The following is a 21,521-nucleotide window of genomic DNA, read 5'->3' as shown; positions in this document are numbered from 1 at the left end:
TGCAGCATTACGACGCCGACGGCGCTTGTGAGTCACTCTCCATCTAAACAATCTAGTCAAAGTGGTGTTACATGTTACTAGCCTCTCGTCACTATACGGCCTCGCTCCGCCCCGCGCTCAACGACTTCCTAGAGAGGAAGGGAGCGTCGGCTGTATAATACTGGCTACTAGCTGCATCCATAGACTACGATGACTGCTTTTTTATCGTCCACCTTCGTCATCATCAGCATCATGGTCTTCAAGATTTTATATTAAAGGGAAAAATGATTCAGTATGGATTAGCACATTGTTACTGGTGAATTCTTAAGACCCCTTACTCCTTAGAGCGCTCATCAATTTCACGAAACGGCCATCGATAGATGGCGTTGGCGCTCGGTACGCGAGCACCGGCAACTCAACGCGCGTTTCAACGCAGACACGAATAATCTTGATAGTTTTGAATTAAATTGCCAATAACATAATTTTCAATTTTATATGGGGACTCTTTATTTAATTTCATATTCACGGTATGGTAGTAGTAAATAAGGTATATGAATGTAGTAAAAGTATAGTATTAGTCTACATGTATATATATAAATTCAGGTTTCCTAATTGATTGATTCAACAACCAACACCGCTGAGCCGAAACTACGAAAGCTAGAAAGTCGAAATTTGTATAGATTGCATTAACAAAATTTCGAAGAGATAAGAATCGATTATGAAAATTTACACCCCTAGTAGAGGGAAAAAGGGGGTGAAAGTTTGTAGCGGGATCAATTTGTTTTTTTTTTATTAGGAAAATTTTAGTTAGGAACTTGAAATTAGAGAATAGTTTAATAGTGATTTCTGTTTTTTAGGGTTCCGTAGTCAACTAGGAACTCTTATAGTTTCGCCATGTCTGTCTGTCCATCCGTCCGTCCGTCCGTCCGTCCGTCCGTCCGTCCGCGGATAATCTCAGTAATCGTAAGCACTAGAAAGCTGAAATTTAGTAACAATATGTATATCAATCACGTCAACAAAGTGCAAAAATAAAAAATGGAAAAAAATGTACCCCCCCCCCTACATGTAAAGTGGGGGCTGATTTTTTTTTTCATTCCAACCTCAACGTGTGATATATTTTTGGATAGGTATTTAAAAATGAATAAGGGTTTACTAAGATCGTTTTTTGATAATATTAATATTTTCGGAAATTATCACAGTTATAGTGACTTTCATATTTTTATAAGAACAGCATGCACTTACGTCCAGAACAGTGACATTTGGTGCATTGGAACTGCTCATGATGTGTCACTTTTTAACCGTCGCCTCAAATCTGAGAGATTTGAGGCGAGGTTCTCAATTCGTCTGTATGTTTATTTATTTTTTTCATTTTTTTATGTTTGTTCCTCGATATCTCCGTTGTTACTGGACCGATTAAAAAAAAAATATTGAATGTATATGAATACAGATTGGTCCCTTTTTTCTCAGAACCCAGTTCTGATGATGGGATCCTGGAGTAATCGAGGGAACTCCTCGAATCTGAAAGGCATACGTATGGTGATTTTTGTGTTTTTAAAGGAACAGCATGCATTTAGGTACGGAACAGTGACATTTGGTGCAGTGGAACTGCTGATGATGGCCAGAACGGAACCGATCTTCTCAAATCTGAACGGAACACTTATAGTGACTTTGGTATTCTTATAAGAACATCATGCACTTACGTCCAGTCCAGAACAGTGATATTTGGTGCAGTGGAACTGCTGATGATGGTCAGAACACTCAGAACCAAACTCTTCAAATCTGAACGGCACGCTTATAGTGACTTTGGTATTTTTATAAGAACAGCATGCACTTACGTCCAGAACAGTGACATTTGGTGCAGTGGAACTGCTGATGATGGTCAGAACCGAACTCCTCAAATCTGAACGGCACACTCATAGTGACTTTGGTATTTTTGTAAGAAAAGCATGCATTTAAGTTCAGAACAGTGACATTTATTTAGTTATGTTTGTTAAGCATAATTATTGAGTTTTCAAGTCGAAGTTTGTCAAGCTTCGATTTCTTATAATCGGATTCATGAGGAATTGAGAAACTCCTCAAACCTTAGCGTTATACGTATATTGATTTGTGTTGCCATCAAATAATTAAAGCATTAAAAGCAGTTTTAAAAAATACCTACACATTTCTACATAATCCAACATTCGCAAGTAGCTTTCACCACAACCCGAAAGGCGGCGGTTTTTTTTTTCTTAAAAAATGTTAAACGTTTTTTTATGGGATAGGAGGCAAACGAGCAGATAGGCTGCCTGATGGTAAGCGATCACTGCCGCCCATGGACACCAGAAGCACCAGAAGTGTTGGAGGTGCGTTGCCGGCCTTTAAGATGGATGTACGCTCTTTTCTTGAAGGTTTGATGGTCGCATTGGTCCGGAAATACCGCTGGCGACAACTCATTCCACAGTTTAACTGTGCATGACGTGACCAAATTTGCAAAACGTTGCGTCTTAGAAACATTTTAAAGGATGAAAATCAAAATATGTACACCGTGTCCAATAAGTTTGAATACAGCACAAATAGCCAATAAAACAAAATGAACAAATAGTTACTACATTATTATTATATTTTATGAATGGCACTCTTATTTACTACATTCACAACAAATGTTTTGGAATAACTCCAGCATTAACTTGTTTACCAGCCTCAAACGCTTCTCAAACGGATCACACGCGGCACGCACCGTTTTCTTCACATTTCATCCCAAATACTCTCAATAATCTTTTTGAAATGATCTAGGTTTATGATTTTATAAAAATTTTGTCTTCAAAGCATGTATGACCATACAAAGTAGTCTAATACGCCTAAACCTGGAGGCCTGGGTGGCCACTCATGTTTCGGATAAAAAACTGCCAAATTAGTCTGAAACTACGCTAGAATACCATTTGCCGAATGTGCTGGAGGTGCGTCTTGTTGGGACACATGATACTCATTCCCAAGCATCCTTTTTAACTTTAAGGCATTTTTTCTCCAAAACCTTGGTTTTAAAGAAAAAAACGTTGATTTTAACGCTTTTATCTGTAAGTACTGAAGGTAGTATACCTCGCTTACATACTGCATCCCACACCTGGGCCGATGGTGAGCTCTGGAACCTAGGCACATTTTTCTAGTTGCCCGGAACGTTATCTATCCTCGGTACCCATAATAGTTTATTTTGGACACGTGGCGTCTGTTTTATCACATACAGATTCTGCTTATAAAAAATAACTCGTCACCTGCGTGCCGAGCAAGTATTTTGTTGGCACTTTACCTCTTTGTTTTTCTTAGACACTTCGGAAATTTCATGAACTTTGTGCTTGTATTTTATTAAAAGGAATATACTCTTCAGTTTAAATAAGAATTTGATGGCCTGTGATCCCTATATCTTTAGAACTGAGGTAAAATGTGAGTATTCGGACTGTACCAGAGAACCTCCCCGCCACCCGATTGGCGTGAGTTTGGGTTCTTTGGACAAAAGGGCGCTGGTTCTGTCCGGAAATCGGCACCTTAGGAAGACTTTCACCGTTTCGGGGTGCAAAACAAAAATGAAGAGAACTTAAAAGAAAAAATAGATAAAATAAAGCCCTACACTCACCCGCGCTTTGACGTGTAGGCCTTTGGCCGCTTATTGTTATATCTATTGGTTTAGAAATCCACGGCTTTTCCGCTCGCCGTAACGTAATTTCACAAGATTTCTTTCCGCAGTTCACCACCGCCGTGAACGTCAATTTTCTTTCTTCATCTTCTGACATATTCTTTTTCTTCTTTCATGTCATATTGTTTAAATCTTGTTCTAAAGATAACGCCTTTTGCGCATGCCCGTAATTTCCCCATACGAGATAAATATATATGATAAAATGATGTGAGAGCGAGACATGATAAATGTAAACAATTTAGGATGCGTTCCGAAACTACTTATGGTATTAAAAACTAAACATTCCCCCGCCCGAGAAAGGCTAAAGCCTTTATCAACAATAAACAAAGAAAATAAAACACTAAATTAAAACAATTTGGTACCGCTAACTCCGCTTAGTCGTCCAAAGGAAGCCTACAAATTTTAACAACAGGCCGCGTGAGGCTACCTGTAGAAGTTTTGAGACGTACTACCCTAACAACACCGTCTTTGCCGGGTAGCAGTTCTTCTATCCTTCCTAACTTCCATTTTAGAGGAGGTAAATTCTCCTCCTTTATCAGGACAAGATCACCCAGCTGAGGCGGATCAGTTGGAGATGTCCATTTTCTACGCATTTGAAGAGAATGGAGGTATTGTTCACTCCATTTTCTCCACAACCGTTGAGACATAGCTTGTATTAAGTTAAACCGATTCAACCGTGAGTTCGGAATGTCCTCGAAATTGTACTCCGGAACCGAAAGCAAAGGTCTTCCAATAAGTAAATGAGCAGGCGTCAAAACCTCCAATTCATTAGGATCTTGGGTCAATGGGCATAGAGGACGACAATTAAGGACTGCCTCCACCCTGGTAAATACCGTTACCAATTCGTCAAACGTCAAAACCTGTTCACCTATGACGCGCCGCAATAATGTCTTAGCCGACTTTACGGTCGCCTCAAAAAGACCACCAAAATGTGGCGCCGCTGGCGAATTAAACCGCCACGTTATAGACTGTTTGGCCGCGCCGTCGCTAAGCCCTTGTTGTGCTTCCTCAGAAGCCAAATATTTCCGCACATCATCCAAGTATCTGTTGGCACCTGTATAATTGGTTCCGCAATCTGAACGTATCACACTCGGCATTCCGCGTCGAGATGTGAACCGTGTCAAAGCCGCAAGAAACCCTTCTGTCGAAAGGTCAGTGACACACTCCAAATGAACCCCTTTGGATGCAGAGCAGATAAATACGCAAAGATACGCCTTCAGAATTTTTGCGTTCCGCAAACGAGACTGCTTAATGCTGAATGGACCATCAAAGTCAGTTTGAACTGTGTGAAACACACCAGTTGAATTAACTCGATCCCATGGCAGCGCTGACATAATCGGCGCTGTTGGTCTGGCTTTGGTTTTAAAAACATTTCATACACTTGAAAATTCGTGTACGAATCACTTGTCCCGCAGAAAGAATCCAAAATTGCCGCTGTAATACCGACATCAAAACCGTTGCCCCCGCGTGGCAATAGGTCACATGAAAATGATCCACGATCAAAACCGTTAGAGCATGTGATTTTGGTAAAATCACCGGATGTTTCCGTGGAAAAGACAAACTTGAATGCTCCAAACGACCTCCAACGCGCAATAAACCGTCATCCGCAATAAACGGCAAAAGCCGACGTAGCCGCTTGGAACATTGTTTATTCTGGTCTAAGCAGTGGATATCATCCGCAAACTCCTCCTTCTGAACCAATTTGATTAACCGCTGCAAAGCGAACCGTCGCTCTGGGACTGATAATACCCCCCTAAGTTTCTCGGACAAAGGCCTGGCATTGTTGACAAACCGGAAACAATATGCTACGACCGTCAATAGCATATTTAAACAACTAAACCGCGTAAAAATATTATCTTTGTCAACAATCCCGACCAGGGCCTGAACATTTACCTTCACTTTCCGCAATCCAGGTAATGGATCTTCCGTTTTGTCCATTATATTCCTGGGCCAGGTCTCCGCATCACCTGACAACCAAGGAGGTCCCCACCATAAAGGATGCTCCAATAGCACTGACGCGCGACAACCGCGACTCGCGACATCAGCAGGGTTCATTTCTGAAGGTAAGTGTCTCCAGGCTATGTTTAAACCGCAATTTAGAATCTGAGAAACTCGATTGCCCTCAAAAGTCTGCAACAAATGTGGCGATGTCTTCAACCACGAGAGAACGATAGTGCTGTCACACCATCCGAAGATTCCGTCTATCGTCAGGTCATCACTGATTGCAGCAACAACGTATTTCAATAGTCTGACTAGCAACGCCGCACCGCTTAATTCAAGTTTCGGAATAGTTAGTTTTGATTTCACCGGCGAGACTCGTGATTTTGCCATCATCAAACTAACCTTGACCCTTCCGTCGTGCCCCACAGTCCTCAGATAAACCGCTGCACCATACCCAAGTTCTGATGCATCTGAGAAACCATGCAGAGAACACGATTTGACGTCTAATAAGATAAAGCGTTCCAACCGCAGATTTGAAATGAGAGGCATATCCTTTAAAATGCCTTGCCATTCCGCAACTACGTCATCAGGAGCGTTTGCATCCCATGACAAATTTTTCAGCCAGAGTTGTTGCATGAGGACCTTACCCTGAAATATTACTGGGCAGATCCACCCCAAAGGATCAAATGCCCTAGCTAAAGTTGACAAGATTGACCGTTTAGTACAGCCGCTAGTGTCATCCAGCTTAGTACGATATGAGAAACAGTCACTGTAGTGGGGACGTTTATCGACAAAAAGAGGCCAAACCTTTTTTTTCTTGACCAAAGCATGAAACTTGGCACAGTTGTTCCTTATATCAAAATAAGCCGATTAAGATCGGGAGCCTTCGAGAGCCTCCCCCCTGGGGCTCGGTAGGGGAGGGTCAAAGTACCGCTTCACCCGGCTTGCTTTGAAAAATTCTAACATACCCCGTTTAGTTCATAGGTCATGTTTGGTATCGTTTTCGAGTAAATCAATAACGTAGAATTCATTTTTGGTACTAAAATTATAATTGAATGGTAAATAAAATAAAAAAAATGAAAAGTTTGAAATTTTCATCTATGATTTACAAATTCAAGTCATCATAAATGTCTAACTGTTTGCTTTTTCTACAAATAAAAAATATGATATGAAAGCCTATTTAATATAGATTATGAATAATATAACTTTTACCCACCTTTACTAACGTTAAGTTTCATAAAAAAAACCTTTAAGCCGCGCGGCGTTGGTACGCCGCGAGCGTAATTTTAAAATGCCTTTATTTTAAAAAACTCTATTAGAACCCGTTTAGCTATTAGGTCATGTTTAGTATCGTTTTTGAGTAAATAAATAACGTAGAATTTAGTTTTGGTACTAAAATGACCATTTAATGTTAAATGAAATTAAAAAAAAAAAATCTGTGAGTTGCAAATTCAAGTCACCATAAATGTCAAACGGTTTGCTTTTTCTATAAATATAAAAATATGATATTAAAGCCTATTCACAAAGGATAGTACGCGTTCACCTACGCGAGCTTAGACTGTGTGCGGGGAACGCGCCTCTTTCATATATTTGATCGCCAGTGTCAGAGGTGTGTTAATGCATAAATAGAAAAAGATTCATTATTATTGATCACACGATCTAAAGACCGACTGTACCTGTTATTTATTCATTGTAGTGAATCCTGTAAGAAATTTATATAATAGTATTTTATACAATCGTGATATAATACAAAACTTTTCAGTCGAGTACCAAGTGTAGTACGGTACGAGAGTGAAAAGCTTAATTATATCACTATTGTATACAATACTTTTTCTACGAGTCATCATCTTCATCATCAATGGACGGAAATATCACCATTCATGCAAGTTAAAATTAATGTCAATAGAGTCGTTCACCGTTGTATCAACATCGAATTACCTAGCAACCAATTGTTTGTAATAACCGTCTCTGATTGGCCGATAACGCGACAGATAAAAAAAATGTGTTTCAGATGAAGGAAAATTTGCCAGGTATCACAAATTAGTATAGAAATTGTATGAAGTTATATTTTTGAAATTATTATAGTTAACTAAAGTCAATTATAATGAGCTTATTATAATTGAGTCGGAACTGCCATAGAGTATCCAAGACTGAAAAGTTAGCACTTATAGTTTAGTCTGTGGTGTCCTAATTGACAGATTACTCATACTCATACTCATACTATACATTCCCTTCACAGAGACATAGCTGGGTACATATGGAACTGCATAAAGAAGGCTCTACCCTCTTTATGCAGTTTCATCGGTTTTTGCAACCTGATTTACATTTACATCTTGTAACTTCTAAGCATATACTGGCCACTTCAGTGTTGCCTGACTGGGATGGAAGGAAGAAGGAGACGAATGGGTACCACACTACCCATTCGTCTCCTTCTTCCTTCCATCCCCAAGAAGACGGACTTGGCAAATTTTGGTGTGGCACCAGCGCCTGACTCCAAACAAGAACGCCCTGGGTCCCATTTCTCAAAACTGAAAGTTACAAGCGGAAGTCTCTTTGCAACTTGTCATATTAGACATTGACAACCAGTTGAAAATTGTAACTTGTAGCTTCGAGAAATGGGCCCCTGGTACACTGTGCGCAGTATATGCTGATGCAAGGCAGCCTCTGAAGGAGGTATGTTCTCCAATTATCGATATTTTCTGGTACCTAAAGAGGTAGGTACTTCGACCACTCATTCACTGTTACGCAACGTCTTGGTCTGAAACAATATGTGCATTATCATTTTAGAGTCTACAACTAACAAATTACAACTTTTTGGTGGATCACGTAACCTTCAGTATTACCCACTTACGTTACGTATCATACAAAATTATTACAAACTTTAGTAGAATCTGATTTGCTCCATCTTGTAATAGTTTGACACCTTGGGTGGCCTGGCTAAGCTTCAAAGCCAAAAGAAAACGTTTCTAAATTAGACATAGTACCTATATGGGATAGGTACGATAAACGCAGCTTGAAACGATCAACAAGGGAGAAACATGGCCACCCAAGGCTTCAAACTATTACGAGATGGAGCAATATCATAGATAGGCTAATCATATTCTACTAAAGTTTGTAATTATTTTGTATGATAGGTAAGTGTGTAATAGTGAAGGTGATCCACGAAAATGTTGTAATTTGATAGTTGGAGAATCTGTTTAAATAAAATGACAATGCACATATTGTTTCAGATCAAGGGTCCTTACGCAGCAGTGAATGAGTGCCGGAAGAACCTCTTTACTAGAAAAGATCGACACTTGGAGAACATACCTCCTTCCGAGGCTGCCTTACTTCATCATATACTGCCATTTGTCTAAGACTGGGGCTAAAGACATGCCAACCACACCCTTGCTGCCGACGCATTTGGACACCACGGACTCCACTGCCAGTCTAGTGCTGGCCGAATTTTGTGACACGCTGCACTTAACGATTTAATCCGCAAGGCTCTCGGCACAGCGAACATACCGACAACCCTCGAACCTGTCGGCTTGTCAGCAGCAGACGGAAAGCGGCCTGATGGTTGCTCGCTTTTGCCTTGGTTTCTGGGACGACCCTTGGCGTGGGGCGTGACCTATGTGGATACCTTGGCTCCGTCCAACGTCTAACGTTCGGCCCAGAAACCAGGGACTGCTGCTGCAAAACGCCCAGTTTAAACGCGCAAATATGCATTTTTAAAAAACAACTACATATTTGCGGCAATTGCATTTGAAACATTTGGACCATGGTCATCAGACACCAAGCAGTTCGTGAAGGAAGTTTCCACCAAACTTGTCTGGGTGTTTGGTGACATACGCATAGGCTTTTACATCATATTTTTTATTTAAAGAAAAAGCAAACAGTTGACATTTTTTTTGACTTGAATTTGCAAATCATAGATGAATATTTTTTTTAATTTATTTACCATTAAATTATAATTATAGTACCAAAAATAATTTTTTTGTTATTAATTTACTCGAAAACTATATCAAACATGACCTAATAGCTAAACCGGGTCTAATAGAGTTTTTAAAATAGAGGTATTTTAAAATTATGCTCGCGGCGTCGGGACGCCGCGCGTCTTAAAGTAACTTTTTTGTGGAACTTAACGTTTGTGAAGGTGGATAAAAGTTATATTTTTTATAATCTATATTAAATATGCTTTCATATCATATTTTTTATTTATAGAAAAAGCAAACAGTTTGTCATTTATGATGACTTGAATTTGTAAATCATGGATGAAAATTTCAAATTTTTTTAATTTTTTTTAATTTTACTTACCATTAAATTATAATTTTAGTACCAAAAATGAATTCTACGTTATTGATTTACTCGAAAACGATATCAAACATGACCTAATAGCTAAACGGGGTCTAATAGAGTTTCTAAAATAAAGGCATTTTATAAAATTACGCTCGCGGCGTCCCGACGCCGCGCGTCTTAAAGTAATTTTTTTGTGGAACTTAACGTTAGTAAAGGTGGATAAAAGTTATATTTTTTATAATCTATATTAAATAGGCTATCATGTCATATTTTTTATTTATAGAAAAAGCAAACAGTTTGTCATTTATGATGACCTGAATTTGTAAATCATGGATGAAAATTTAAAATTTTTTATTTTTTTTTTATTTTATTTACCATCAAATTATAATTTTAGTACTAAAAACGAATTCTACGTTATTGATTTACTCGAAAACGATACCAAACATGACCTATTAACTAAACGGGGTAAGTTAGAATTTTTCAAACCAAGCCGGGTGAAGCGGTACTTTGACCCCCCCTCCCGGGCCCCAGGGGGGAGGCTCCCGAAGGCTCCCGATCTTAATCGGCTTATTTTGATATAAGGAACAACTGTGCCAAGTTTCATGCTTTGGTCAAAAAATTTAAGGTTTTGCAATAAACTCCCCAGCTACTGCTAGAATCCCACTGAACGCCCAGGATTTTATAGAAACTAGGCCCATCCGCATTGTCAAATATCTTTCGAGGTTTTTCTAAATGCTCCTCTTCTATGTCCTTTAAGACTTCCTTACTGCTTGACGTCCATTTACTAAGCTCAAAACCGCCAGAGCGTAGTAAATCTGTCAGTTCCTGCTTCAACTTGCCTGCGTCTTCTATGGAATCGGCTCCGCCTAAAATGTCATCCATATACACCGAAAACCGCAGAAGTTGTGCCGCAGCAGGAAACTGCATCTCTTCGTCATCTGCCAACTGCCTTAGCGTCCGAATCGCAAGGTATGGGCTTGACTTCATTCCGTATGTTACGGTATTTAGCCGATACACACGCAAAGGTAAGTCTGGGGACTCCCGCCAGAAAATGAGCTGGAAACGCCGATCCTCCTCAGCAATCAAAATCTGTCTAAACATCATCCTGATGTCCGTTGTAAACACGTAACGATGTAGCCTAAACCTACATATAATTTCCGCGATATCCCGCTGTAGTTTTGGACCCGCATGCAAACAATCATTTAGCGCAACACCATTAGTAGATGCGCAACTAGCGTCAAAAACTACGCGAATCTTATCAGAATCCCTTTTAAAAATTCCATGATGAGGTATAATGTAACTACCACTGGCGTAGTCGTTTGGTTCCCCTTCACACAGTGACATGTGTCCTGTTTCGGCGTACTCCCGCATAAACTCCGTGTATTTCTCCCTGAAGACCTCGTTGCCTTTTGCAAGGAGCCGCCTCTCCATGGCTAAAAATCGCTTCATAGCTATGGGTACAGTGTTACCGAGCTCAGGAGCATCCAATATAAAGGGCAACCGTGCTGAGTATCTACCCTCTTCAGTCCGTGAATGGGTATCTCTAAAAATGGTCTCGCATTCGAGATCTTTAGGGTTTTCCGCTTTAAACGGGATGTCTTCAACCTCCCAGAACCGTTCTAAGATCCGATCTGTGCTTGTGCTACAGAAAAAGGCCTGAGACGCACAAGGAACTCGAAGGGAAACTCCAATATTGACAGGACCTGACAAAACGTGTCCGAACACCGTTTTTGTCACCCGTGGAATGTTATCATGGATTTTGATGCGTCCGCTGAGTACAATGTCACAAAGTAAATCCTCGCCTAATAAAATATCAATCTCTCGACTCACAAAGAACTGTTCATCCGCAAGATCCAGTCCCCGATAATTATCCGCCAACTGAGCCGGCAACGAATATCCAGGCAGGTTATAACTGATTTTATTTAAGACATTAGCCGTGGTCACCAGCACTGGCTGATCCGTCAGCCTAGGTGTCATGGTCAGATTAACTGCTCCCCTACAACCGGTTATAGGAGTACAGCCCAGTCCTGTGATTGGATCGTCAGGCTTAAACCGCTCTAAGCCTAACCTCTGCACACAAGACTCCGATATGAATGTGCTCTCGCTCCCTCCGTCCAGTAAGGCCCGCGCCTCCTGGTAGCGTCCACTGCTATCCAGAACTCTTATTATTGCCGTCGCAAGTAACACCTTTGGTTTCATTGCCTGTGATGCCATCAATCCAGAGACTCCAGGAACCGCACCTTCTGGATTGCCGCTGGTTAAGGGCGCACTGACAACAGGAACACTTGGAAAGGACGAGGCAGAATAGTGAGACTTCCCATTTGTAGCCACGTTTGACGTCAAACGTTGTTCACGATCTGAACCAGTTGCTGGAAGATCAAAGTGTAATAAATAATGGTGTTTAGCCGAATTACACTTGTAACAGTTCTTGTTATAAGTGCATTTATCAATGTTGTGACCGTTCAAACACTTGAAGCACAACCTAAGTGAGACGACCTGGCGTTTCCTAGCTGCAGGCTTCATCTCCAAGAATTTCTCACACTTCGCAATAAAGTGTCCGCTTTTTCCGCATAATCGACACGACGAAGCCGAACCCGCACCTTGAAATGCCGCATGAGCCTTTACCGCCTGGCTCTGCCCACCACCAATACGCCTTCCCGCCGACGTACTGGCCTGTGGTTCCGCACTGGATTCCAAAATCCGTATTTCAGTTTCCAAAAACTTAATGAGGTCCGCGAATGTGGGTAATTCTTTGTCGGCGTGCTTGTCTTCAAAGTGTTTCTTCAAGTTACCGTCTAACTTTTGGAAATTGATGTAGAAGAGCAAATAACACCACGAATCCACCGGAAATTCCATTTTTTCCAGCGCTTTTGTGTTTTCGATCAAGGTGTTCAAAAACATCTTTAAACCAGATACCCCCTTAAACTAGAAGTTACACGAGGTGCACTTAATAAATTGTGCAACAAACGATCTGCTAACAACCTTTTGTTATTATATCGCGCATTCAATAAATCAATCGCGACCGAAAAATTATCTCCTGTGACTGATAGATGATGAGTCAAAGTCTTTGGTTCGCCTAAAAGCGACCCCGCTAAATAATACATCTTCTCAGTATCCGATAAGGTGGCATCATTGCCCACCAACGACTGGAATAATTCCATAAAAGGAACAAACTCTTCCACCTGTCCCGCAAAGGTAGGAAGTTTCACTTTAGGGAGAACTGCCCTATTCCGCGCGCTCTTAGGATTGTCATTATTGTTACCGCTGCTACAGCTATTATCCGCATTAGCTGAAGCGTTTAAATTTGTCAACCCTAAATGCCGTTGTTTAATAAAATAGTATTTTTTGTTATACGCGTCATACTCCTGAAGATGACTTTCCAAATCAAAGCTCTCTATATCCGCAGCAGAGAGCTGAAGTTCATAAAACATTTCCGTAAATGTCTCATAAACCTTTTCTAAGTCTTGAAACCGCACTATGAAATCACTTTCTTGTTCTGGAGACAATTCAGGATTCCGAGCCAACGCATCCAATACGTCAATACTACGACACGCTGTATGATGTTTCATTTGCAACAACTGTATCCGCCTAGCTGCCGCCATCTTTCCGTTGGTAGTATTTGAATACGTAACCCAAATCAATATAATCAATAGAATCCCAAACCCTAACACAAACCACAACATGAAAACTACACGTAACAATTACACATTATTTTTAATTAAAAGTTCCGCACTAGTAAATCACCGCAATAAATCTTGAAATTTTAAGTTAAATATAACCCGCAAGCCGCAAATAATACATTAAGATTTTACCGCTAACCTTAATATATTATAAAATGTTTATGTTTTTAAACTTTTAAGAAAATGTTTAAGACCCCTGAAATTTTATTTTGTATCGAAATAGCATCAAATACCGATAAATAATGCTCTATACCACTTTTGTAAGAAATATAAATGTTTAGAAAAACACAAAAAGCCACACCTGAGCTGAGGTTCGAACCCCCAACCTTCAGCTTCTAAAACCACTCTTAGAACCGCAAGGCTAATCAAGCACTAGGTTACCTAGCCGAAATAGTCCTATAGTTTCCTATATGGAGTATATGGTAACCTAGCAACCAAACTGTTTTAATTTGGACTGTCAAACGATAAAATAAATTTAACAGAAATTGAATTTCTAATGAATTTATGTAATAAATTTCAATGTTGAAACATTAGTTTCCAAAAAATACCCTAGTAGGTAGCCGCAAATGTAAATCCAAAAGACGAAATTGTAAATGTGAGATATGAACGAAGATGTAATAAATAAAATCCCCAGTCAAAACATAAAATATATTAAAAAATGAGAACTCAAAAACAAATGTCCCCCCAAAATTGTATGAAATGAGTATTATATTTCGACCGCTCGAAATATAATTGATGAAATGAAACGGGTGAAATATTCCAAGGCGCCGAAAAAATTGAGCTCGAATTTCCGCAAATCCGGCTCGAAGACCAAATGTACCAGAGAACCTCCCCGCCACCCGATTGGCGTGAGTTTGGGTTCTTTGGACAAAAGGGCGCTGGTTCTGTCCGGAAATCGGCACCTTAGGAAGACTTTCACCGTTTCGGCACAGTATAAACCAGTAATAACTCTTCTTACAAACTTCACGCCGCGCGGTGTGTCCCCCTCCCTCCCCTCGCATGCAGCGAAAACATGCGAAACTGGTAATTATTGGGCTGGACAGTCGGGGCCGCGTTTGCGCGCTGTTTTGATGTGTGTGTGAAAATGACGTCAGTGCCGAGGTCATTTCGTTACTGTAGTGTTTATGGATGTATGGAGAACAGTTCTAAAATCCGGATATAACATTCTTCACAATTCCTAGACTTCCAGAAAAGTAAGTGGTTTTTATACTTATATTTTTGCAGCGTTAGGTAAAAGTGAGATATAGTGATGCATTAAAATCAATAAGGATTTACCTGTAACGACATTAATTACTTTGCAACCAAATACTTGTTTTTTATTTAGGTAGATGATGCGATCTATCTTATCTCGAAAGTTTGGTACCTACTTAAATATTGTGGAACCATCTATTCAGACATACTATTTCGTCAGTATTTAAGAAAAAACACGTATCTACTTGAATGGTACGTAGTAGAAAGTGCGTTTTTGTTTTAAATAATATCTAAGTATAACATATAAATTACCACATACGTGATGTGAAAAGCCGTCCCCGTGAATATCTCATTTTGCTCGGGATCGTTACACAATCTAGTATTGCGCTTATGAGACTAATATATGAATAATATTTTTTTGTGTATTCAATATTGACTGGTGTGGTATTGTTATACTAATACTTACAGTTACCTAATAGTACCTATTAGATAACAACAACTTTTTACGAAGTTGATTGATTAACTTTATAGTAATTTTGTTCAACCCTGCGTGACCTTGCGCAGTAGAGACCGCCCGCATCTACCTGCCGGAGATTAACTACTGAATATTCCTTATACTGTGGTTTCGGGGTGCAAAACAAAAATGAAGAGAACTTAAAAGAAAAAATAGATAAAATAAAGCCCTACACTCACCCGCGCTTTGACGTGTAGGCCTTTGGCCGCTTATTGTTATATCTATTGGTTTAGAAATCCACGGCTTTTCCGCTCGCCGTAACGTAATTTCACAAGATTTCTTTCCGCAGTTCACCACCGCCGTGAACGTCAATTTTCTTTCTTCATCTTCTGACATATTCTTTTTCTTCTTTCATGTCATATTGTTTAAATCTTGTTCTAAAGATAACGCCTTTTGCGCATGCCCGTAATTTCCCCATACGAGATAAATATATATGATAAAATGATGTGAGAGCGAGACATGATAAATGTAAACAATTTAGGATGCGTTCCGAAACTACTTATGGTATTAAAAACTAAACACGGACTTATTGGACACGGTGTACATGTTCGTTCTAAAAGTAGCTGATCAAGCATCGTCGGTTTGGAAAGCCTGCGGTAAAATTTTTGCTCATTACTATACATATTCGATTTAAAGGGTTTTGAGATTTAGGAAATAAAACAACGCTTCATTAGATTTAATTTAATAGCATTATGTAATTATAATCTCAATGTAAGTGCAAGCAGTCTTATTTACAATAAACTTAAAAGCGGAAACAAATATATGCAGAAAGAAAAAAAAGAAGCTGTCAATACTGAATCCCCTAGGGTGGCTATGTATGAATAGCACAGAAAAGTATTAAAATAAAATAAAAACCGGCCAAAAGCGTGTCGGGCCACGCTCAGTGTAGGGTTCCGTAGTTTTCCGTATTTTTCTCAAAAACTAACCTATAAAGTTCAAAACAAATTTTCAAAGAAAGTCTTTGTAAAGTTCTACTTTTGTGATTTTTTTCATATTTTTAAACATATGGTTCAAAAGTTATAGCGATTATTTCCGAAAATATGAAAATTATCAAAAATCGATCTTAGTAAAACCTAATTCATTTTTAAATACCTATCTAACAATATATCACACGTTGGGGTTGAAATGAAAAAAAATATCTGCCCCCTCTTTACATGTAGGGGTACCCTAATAAAACATTTATTATTATTAACGACCTTCCACATATTTATAATGAGCCCAAACATGATAGGGTTATGATGAGGAGAATAGCAGTTCTGTTGACCACCTCCTGACTCCATCATGAGAACTTGGACCTCGTCTAGTTCGATGGTGCTCGTCAGTCCAAATCTAATGAGCCCGAACATGATGGGATTATGATGAGGAGAATAGCAGTTCTGTTGGCCACCTCCTGACTCCATCATGAGACCCTGGACCTAATCTAGTTCGATGGTGCTCGTCAGCCCAAATCTAATGAGCCCAAACATGATGGGGTTATGATGAGGAGAATAGCAGTTCTGTTGACCACCTCCTGACTCCATCATGAGACCCTGGACCTCATCTAGTTCGATGGTGCTCGTCAGCCCAAATCTAATGAGCCCAAACATGATGGGGTTATGATGAGGAGAATAGCAGTTCTGTTGACCACCTCCTGACTCCATCATGAGACCTTGGACCTCATCTAGTTCGATGGTGCTCGTCAGCCCAAATCTAATGAGCCCGAACATGATGGGGTTATGATGAGGAGAATAGCAGTTCTGTTGGCCACCTCCTGACCCCGTCATGAGACCTTGGACCTCATCTAGTTCGATGGTGCTCGTCAGCCCAAATCTAATGAGCCCAAACATGATGGGGTTATGATGAGGAGAATAGCAGTTCTGTTGACCACCTCCTGACTCCATCATGAGACCTTGGACCTCATCTAGATCGATGGTGCTCATCAGCCCAAACATGGTGGAGTTATGATAAGTAGAATAGCAGTTCTGTTGAACATCTCCTGCCTGACTCCATCATCATGAGAACCAGAACCTCATCCTGGTCCCAAAATATAATAATAATTCAAACTCTCAACAAACTTCACGTATAACTTAAAATCCAAAATCATATGAAAAGCATGTCGAATGCTAAAATTGCATAAGGTGTAAAAAGGATCAAGATTTGTTTAGTCGCAGTTTACGGCACTTCTCGGAACTATCGAGCTGCTTACGAAAGCTAGGTGCGCCGGACGATCAAACGCAGGTCCGTTGTCTTCGAGCGCTCGGCGCAGACTGAGCGGGCTCGCGTTAGCACAGTGTCTTTTATTCGAATTTTAGGTGTTTTAAAAACATATCTATCGACAGAAAGGTATGTCTTATATGTATGATTTTTTTCTTATAGGTCAATAAGAAGTTCTAGTTTAGGATAATATTATTTAAGAGTTACAAAAAATGCAGGAATCGCAGGAAAAATACATAATGTAAACCTCTTTTTATCGAAAAAATGGGGAGGATACGGAAGGTTATTTATCCACCATTTCAAGTAAATCTTAAAATGTTAAAGTATTAGCTAACTCGTACAGGATATAACAAATAGGATTGTGATCATTTATTACCCCAAATAACATTTTTAACAGCACAATCACGATTCTAAACGAGCTATCCCACTATGAAAATTGAAAACGTCTTCCGAAAAAACTGATTTTTCGGAAGTATAAAAAGACATATTTTAAAGTAGTACCAATTGACTTTCTAGCTTAAGATATGTACTTTTAGGAACATTATCATTTTTTTAATAATCATTTATAGTTTCTTTATAATTTTGAATGAAAAAGGTTCTATTTTGCAAAAAACGCTCGTCTTTAGGAATAAGGCCTCTTAAGGGCCCATTTAGACGGTACGAGAACTCGCATACGAGTTTTATTACATTGCGGTATTTGATGGCTGTGCAAAGTTGTATGTGACCTCAACAGCCCGCAATGTAACTAAAATCGCATGCGAGTTCGCACGCCGTCTAAATCAGGCTTAATTCGCTACGTGCACAATTGGTGCCCTCATTTTGTGGTGTCGAAAGTCAAATTAGTTTCAACGGCCGCCGCTAGCATTAATGTTGGACATGTCCATAAGGTGGCGTGTATTTGTGGCAATCACAATCAGCGTCACTCCGTCACGCACGTTGCCTTTAGGACATTAGTCCAGTGCCGTTACATGATGTAATTGTCTGTCGGTAGATGTCGCAATATGCCACCCCAAAGATATGTATGGGCCATTTTTTTTTTTAAGTTGTCCACCCCACTCTTTTTGTAACATGGGTATTTTTTACGCGATTCATACTAAGAATCGCGAGGTTTTTCGATCCTGATTAGAAAACAAAATGTCCCAAGATTTCCATACATTTTTCAAACCTTCCATTCCATTACCATCATACAAAATGTATGAAAAAATGGTAACGGAAAGGGAAAACACCTTGCGACACTTATTAGGATTGAATTGCAAAGATTTAGTTGACCGTCTATAAAAAAACTTGATCATGAGTTTTGAATCATTCACGGTTATTTTCATTAGACTTGTAAGTCTATCTTGATCATGATTTTAATCAACTGAATACAAAATCCGTTATTAGCTACAAGCTTCGTCAAAAAGTAAGACAACGGAAAATCCGCAACATGCATCGTCAATAAACTAAACCTAAAAGTACATACTAAAAAAAAAAAAACACACACACACACCTACAACTCAAAAACACCCTGCAAGTCGCCACCAAAAGGCTGGCCGCATTGCCTCGCTGAATGGCGATGCTTATTCTCTGAGCAAAATACTGGCCAGCCCTTTTGTCACCCGTCACATCTACCAAACGAGACGCCAAATCTTTATAGAGGCGCCGAGCCCCGGGCCCCCAAGGTCCCATCGTTTCGACCGCAAACGCCTCAAAAATATACCCAATAGCAATAGCAATAGTTGATTTTAATAGCAATGTGTTTGTTCCAGGGCCAGTAATGCTGGACGAGTTTGTGGAGTGGCTTCGCGCCGAGCGGGCCGGCGGCAGCTGAGCGGGATCGCGGCGCCGCGAAAACGATCGCACGCACTGTAAGTGACGGCTTGTGATCCAGTTAGCGTAGGATATTGTGTCGGAAATGTTTGGAACTGGGCGTTTTCCAAATTAAATCCCGAATGTCGAATTTCACCAGATCTGGACGTGTTTGGGCTAACGGCCGAGCCACGACATTGGTTTAAGCGCGACAGCGGTGAGCGGCAGCCATACGTGCGAATGAAAACTCCCATCGCTGTGTCTCGCTCCAATTTATGGCTCCCCGCTGTCGCGCTTAGACCAATGTCGTGGCTGAGCCGTAATTCTTCTCAGAATCACGAGCTGATTCAATCCCGACGATAAAAAAAATGTGTCCTAATTTTTTTTCCTCTTACGTCACGATTTTAGTATGAACTTACTACGAGCGTGACGTATTGGAAACTCGAATTTTGTATGGAAAATTTGGGACACATTTTTTTTATCGTCGGGATCGAATCATCTCGTGATTCTAAGAATGAGCTCAAACACGTCCAGATCTGGTGAAATTCGATATTCGGGATTTAATTTTGGAAAACGCCCAACTGATAATAAGACATTTTTCACCACACACACCAATAGGTTACGGTGACCGCTTTCCATCAGGCGGACCGTATACCTGTTTGCCACCGACGTGGTATAAAAAAAACCAACTGGTAATACTTACTTTGCTATTCGAAAACAGATAGCAGAATCGCGTTTTATCCACAAGAGTGCAAAGTAATTTCTTACAAATTTTAACTTGGCTGGTAGAATTTACCTATAAATGATGATCTTGAATCATACATATTGAATAAATCGATGGATTTGATTTAGTTTGATGTTTTATTGTCAGAATTTTGTTATGATATAATCAGGCCGTTCCTAATGCACTTACAAATAGTGTGATAGGGATGGCCTGATGTTTTATCATTTATCGCGCGACCTGCCAGGACTTCGTAAACAGTCATAGATTCCCACCGTCGACAATAATAAATAATTCAATATTATTATCCCCAAATGTAATTTAGGTAACATTATTTATATATTTTTTTTCTCATAAATTTTCACCATACAAAACTTTACGACACAATATTCTTTCAAAACTCTATCACAACTCCTAGTTTTGAAATAAATATAAATAAGTGGTGTAGATCATTTTCGCGTTGTTGAGACTATCAACCGTAATTAATTAAAGTGAATTTATAATTTAGTTATTTGTTTGTATTTTCTGTTTGCACGAACCATACTGGTATATTTTATAATTGCCGTATCTTGAAGTGAGGAATTTGAAAAAAAAAACTGCCACCAAGTGTAACACTGTGACGGTAGATGTCACTAGGAGCGCCTTCCTTAGGTCTCCCCAAACATATCTACGCGGAATCCCAAAAATAGCTCTTTAGTATGAACACGCGTATGGGAAGAGTTGTAGCTCCCTACATCAGTAAATGCTAGTTATTTAAGGCATAGTTATAGTGACATCTAGCGACAATCACGCGTCAACTAGCGTAAATTATCAGTACTGCTACTTGTCAATAGATGTCGCGACGAACGAAGTCTAATGCTCACCAATGTTTAGCTAATGTTACAATAGTATTAATCAGTAGGTATTCTGTTTTCAATTCCTTCTGCTTGTAATATAAGTTGTAAACTGTTCTAATATTAAATCTTCGGCAGACAAGACACTATTGACACCTAGTATCGAGTAGTGATACTGATAATTCACGCTATTTGACGTGTGATTGTCGCTACATTCTTTTTTTTTTTGTATGAATAGGTAGACGTTTGACCACGATCACACCTGATGGTAAGTGATGATGCGGTCTACGGTGGAGCACGCTTACCTATGAGATACCTATATTTACTCTTGCTTTAAAGAGACTTGGATTGTACTCATGCGGAAACACAGACTCATGCAGGACATTCCACTCCTTGGCGGTTCGCAAAAGAAATGTTGAAGCGAAACGCTTAGTGCGTATTTTTGGAATACTAACCGTGAAGCGATGCCGCATTGCCGATTGTCTGGTCACTATAATATACAAGGTGCTCGCGAGGAACCCGTATAACTTGAACCACGCGTTTCTGAGGCCAAAAGAAAGAAAAAATGTTATAATATGAATTTTAAAATTTTACGCGAAAAAAAAATTTATTTGGTTTTTTTTTTTACTGTTTTGGACGTATTTAAACATAAAAAGTATTTTTTATCCATAAAGTTGGTAATTAAAATGAGTTCCTTAATTTATTTTTCTAAAAACCAATTTTTTTGAAAGTTTTT

At 39.6% G+C, this 21,521-nt stretch overlaps 1 protein-coding gene across 3 annotated transcripts in view; it reads left to right on the top strand.

Moving 5' to 3' along the window:
• Positions 1-19,464, top strand: part of LOC125229918 (DCN1-like protein 4) — a 373,938-nt gene extending 354,474 nt beyond the window's left edge. For all 3 annotated transcript variants that reach the window (XM_048134863.1, XM_048134862.1, XM_048134864.1), the window contains one exon: positions 19,192-19,464. In XM_048134863.1, coding sequence (XP_047990820.1) covers positions 19,192-19,253 — 62 coding nt within the window. In that variant the 3' untranslated portion in view covers positions 19,254-19,464. The remainder of the gene's footprint in view (positions 1-19,191) is intronic.
• Positions 19,465-21,521: the final 2,057 nt, after the last annotated feature.

Source organism: Leguminivora glycinivorella, chromosome 9, assembly GCF_023078275.1.
Source record: "Leguminivora glycinivorella isolate SPB_JAAS2020 chromosome 9, LegGlyc_1.1, whole genome shotgun sequence".
NCBI classification, from domain to species: Eukaryota; Metazoa; Arthropoda; class Insecta; order Lepidoptera; family Tortricidae; genus Leguminivora; species Leguminivora glycinivorella.
This window is presented reverse-complemented; position numbering and strand designations above follow the sequence as displayed.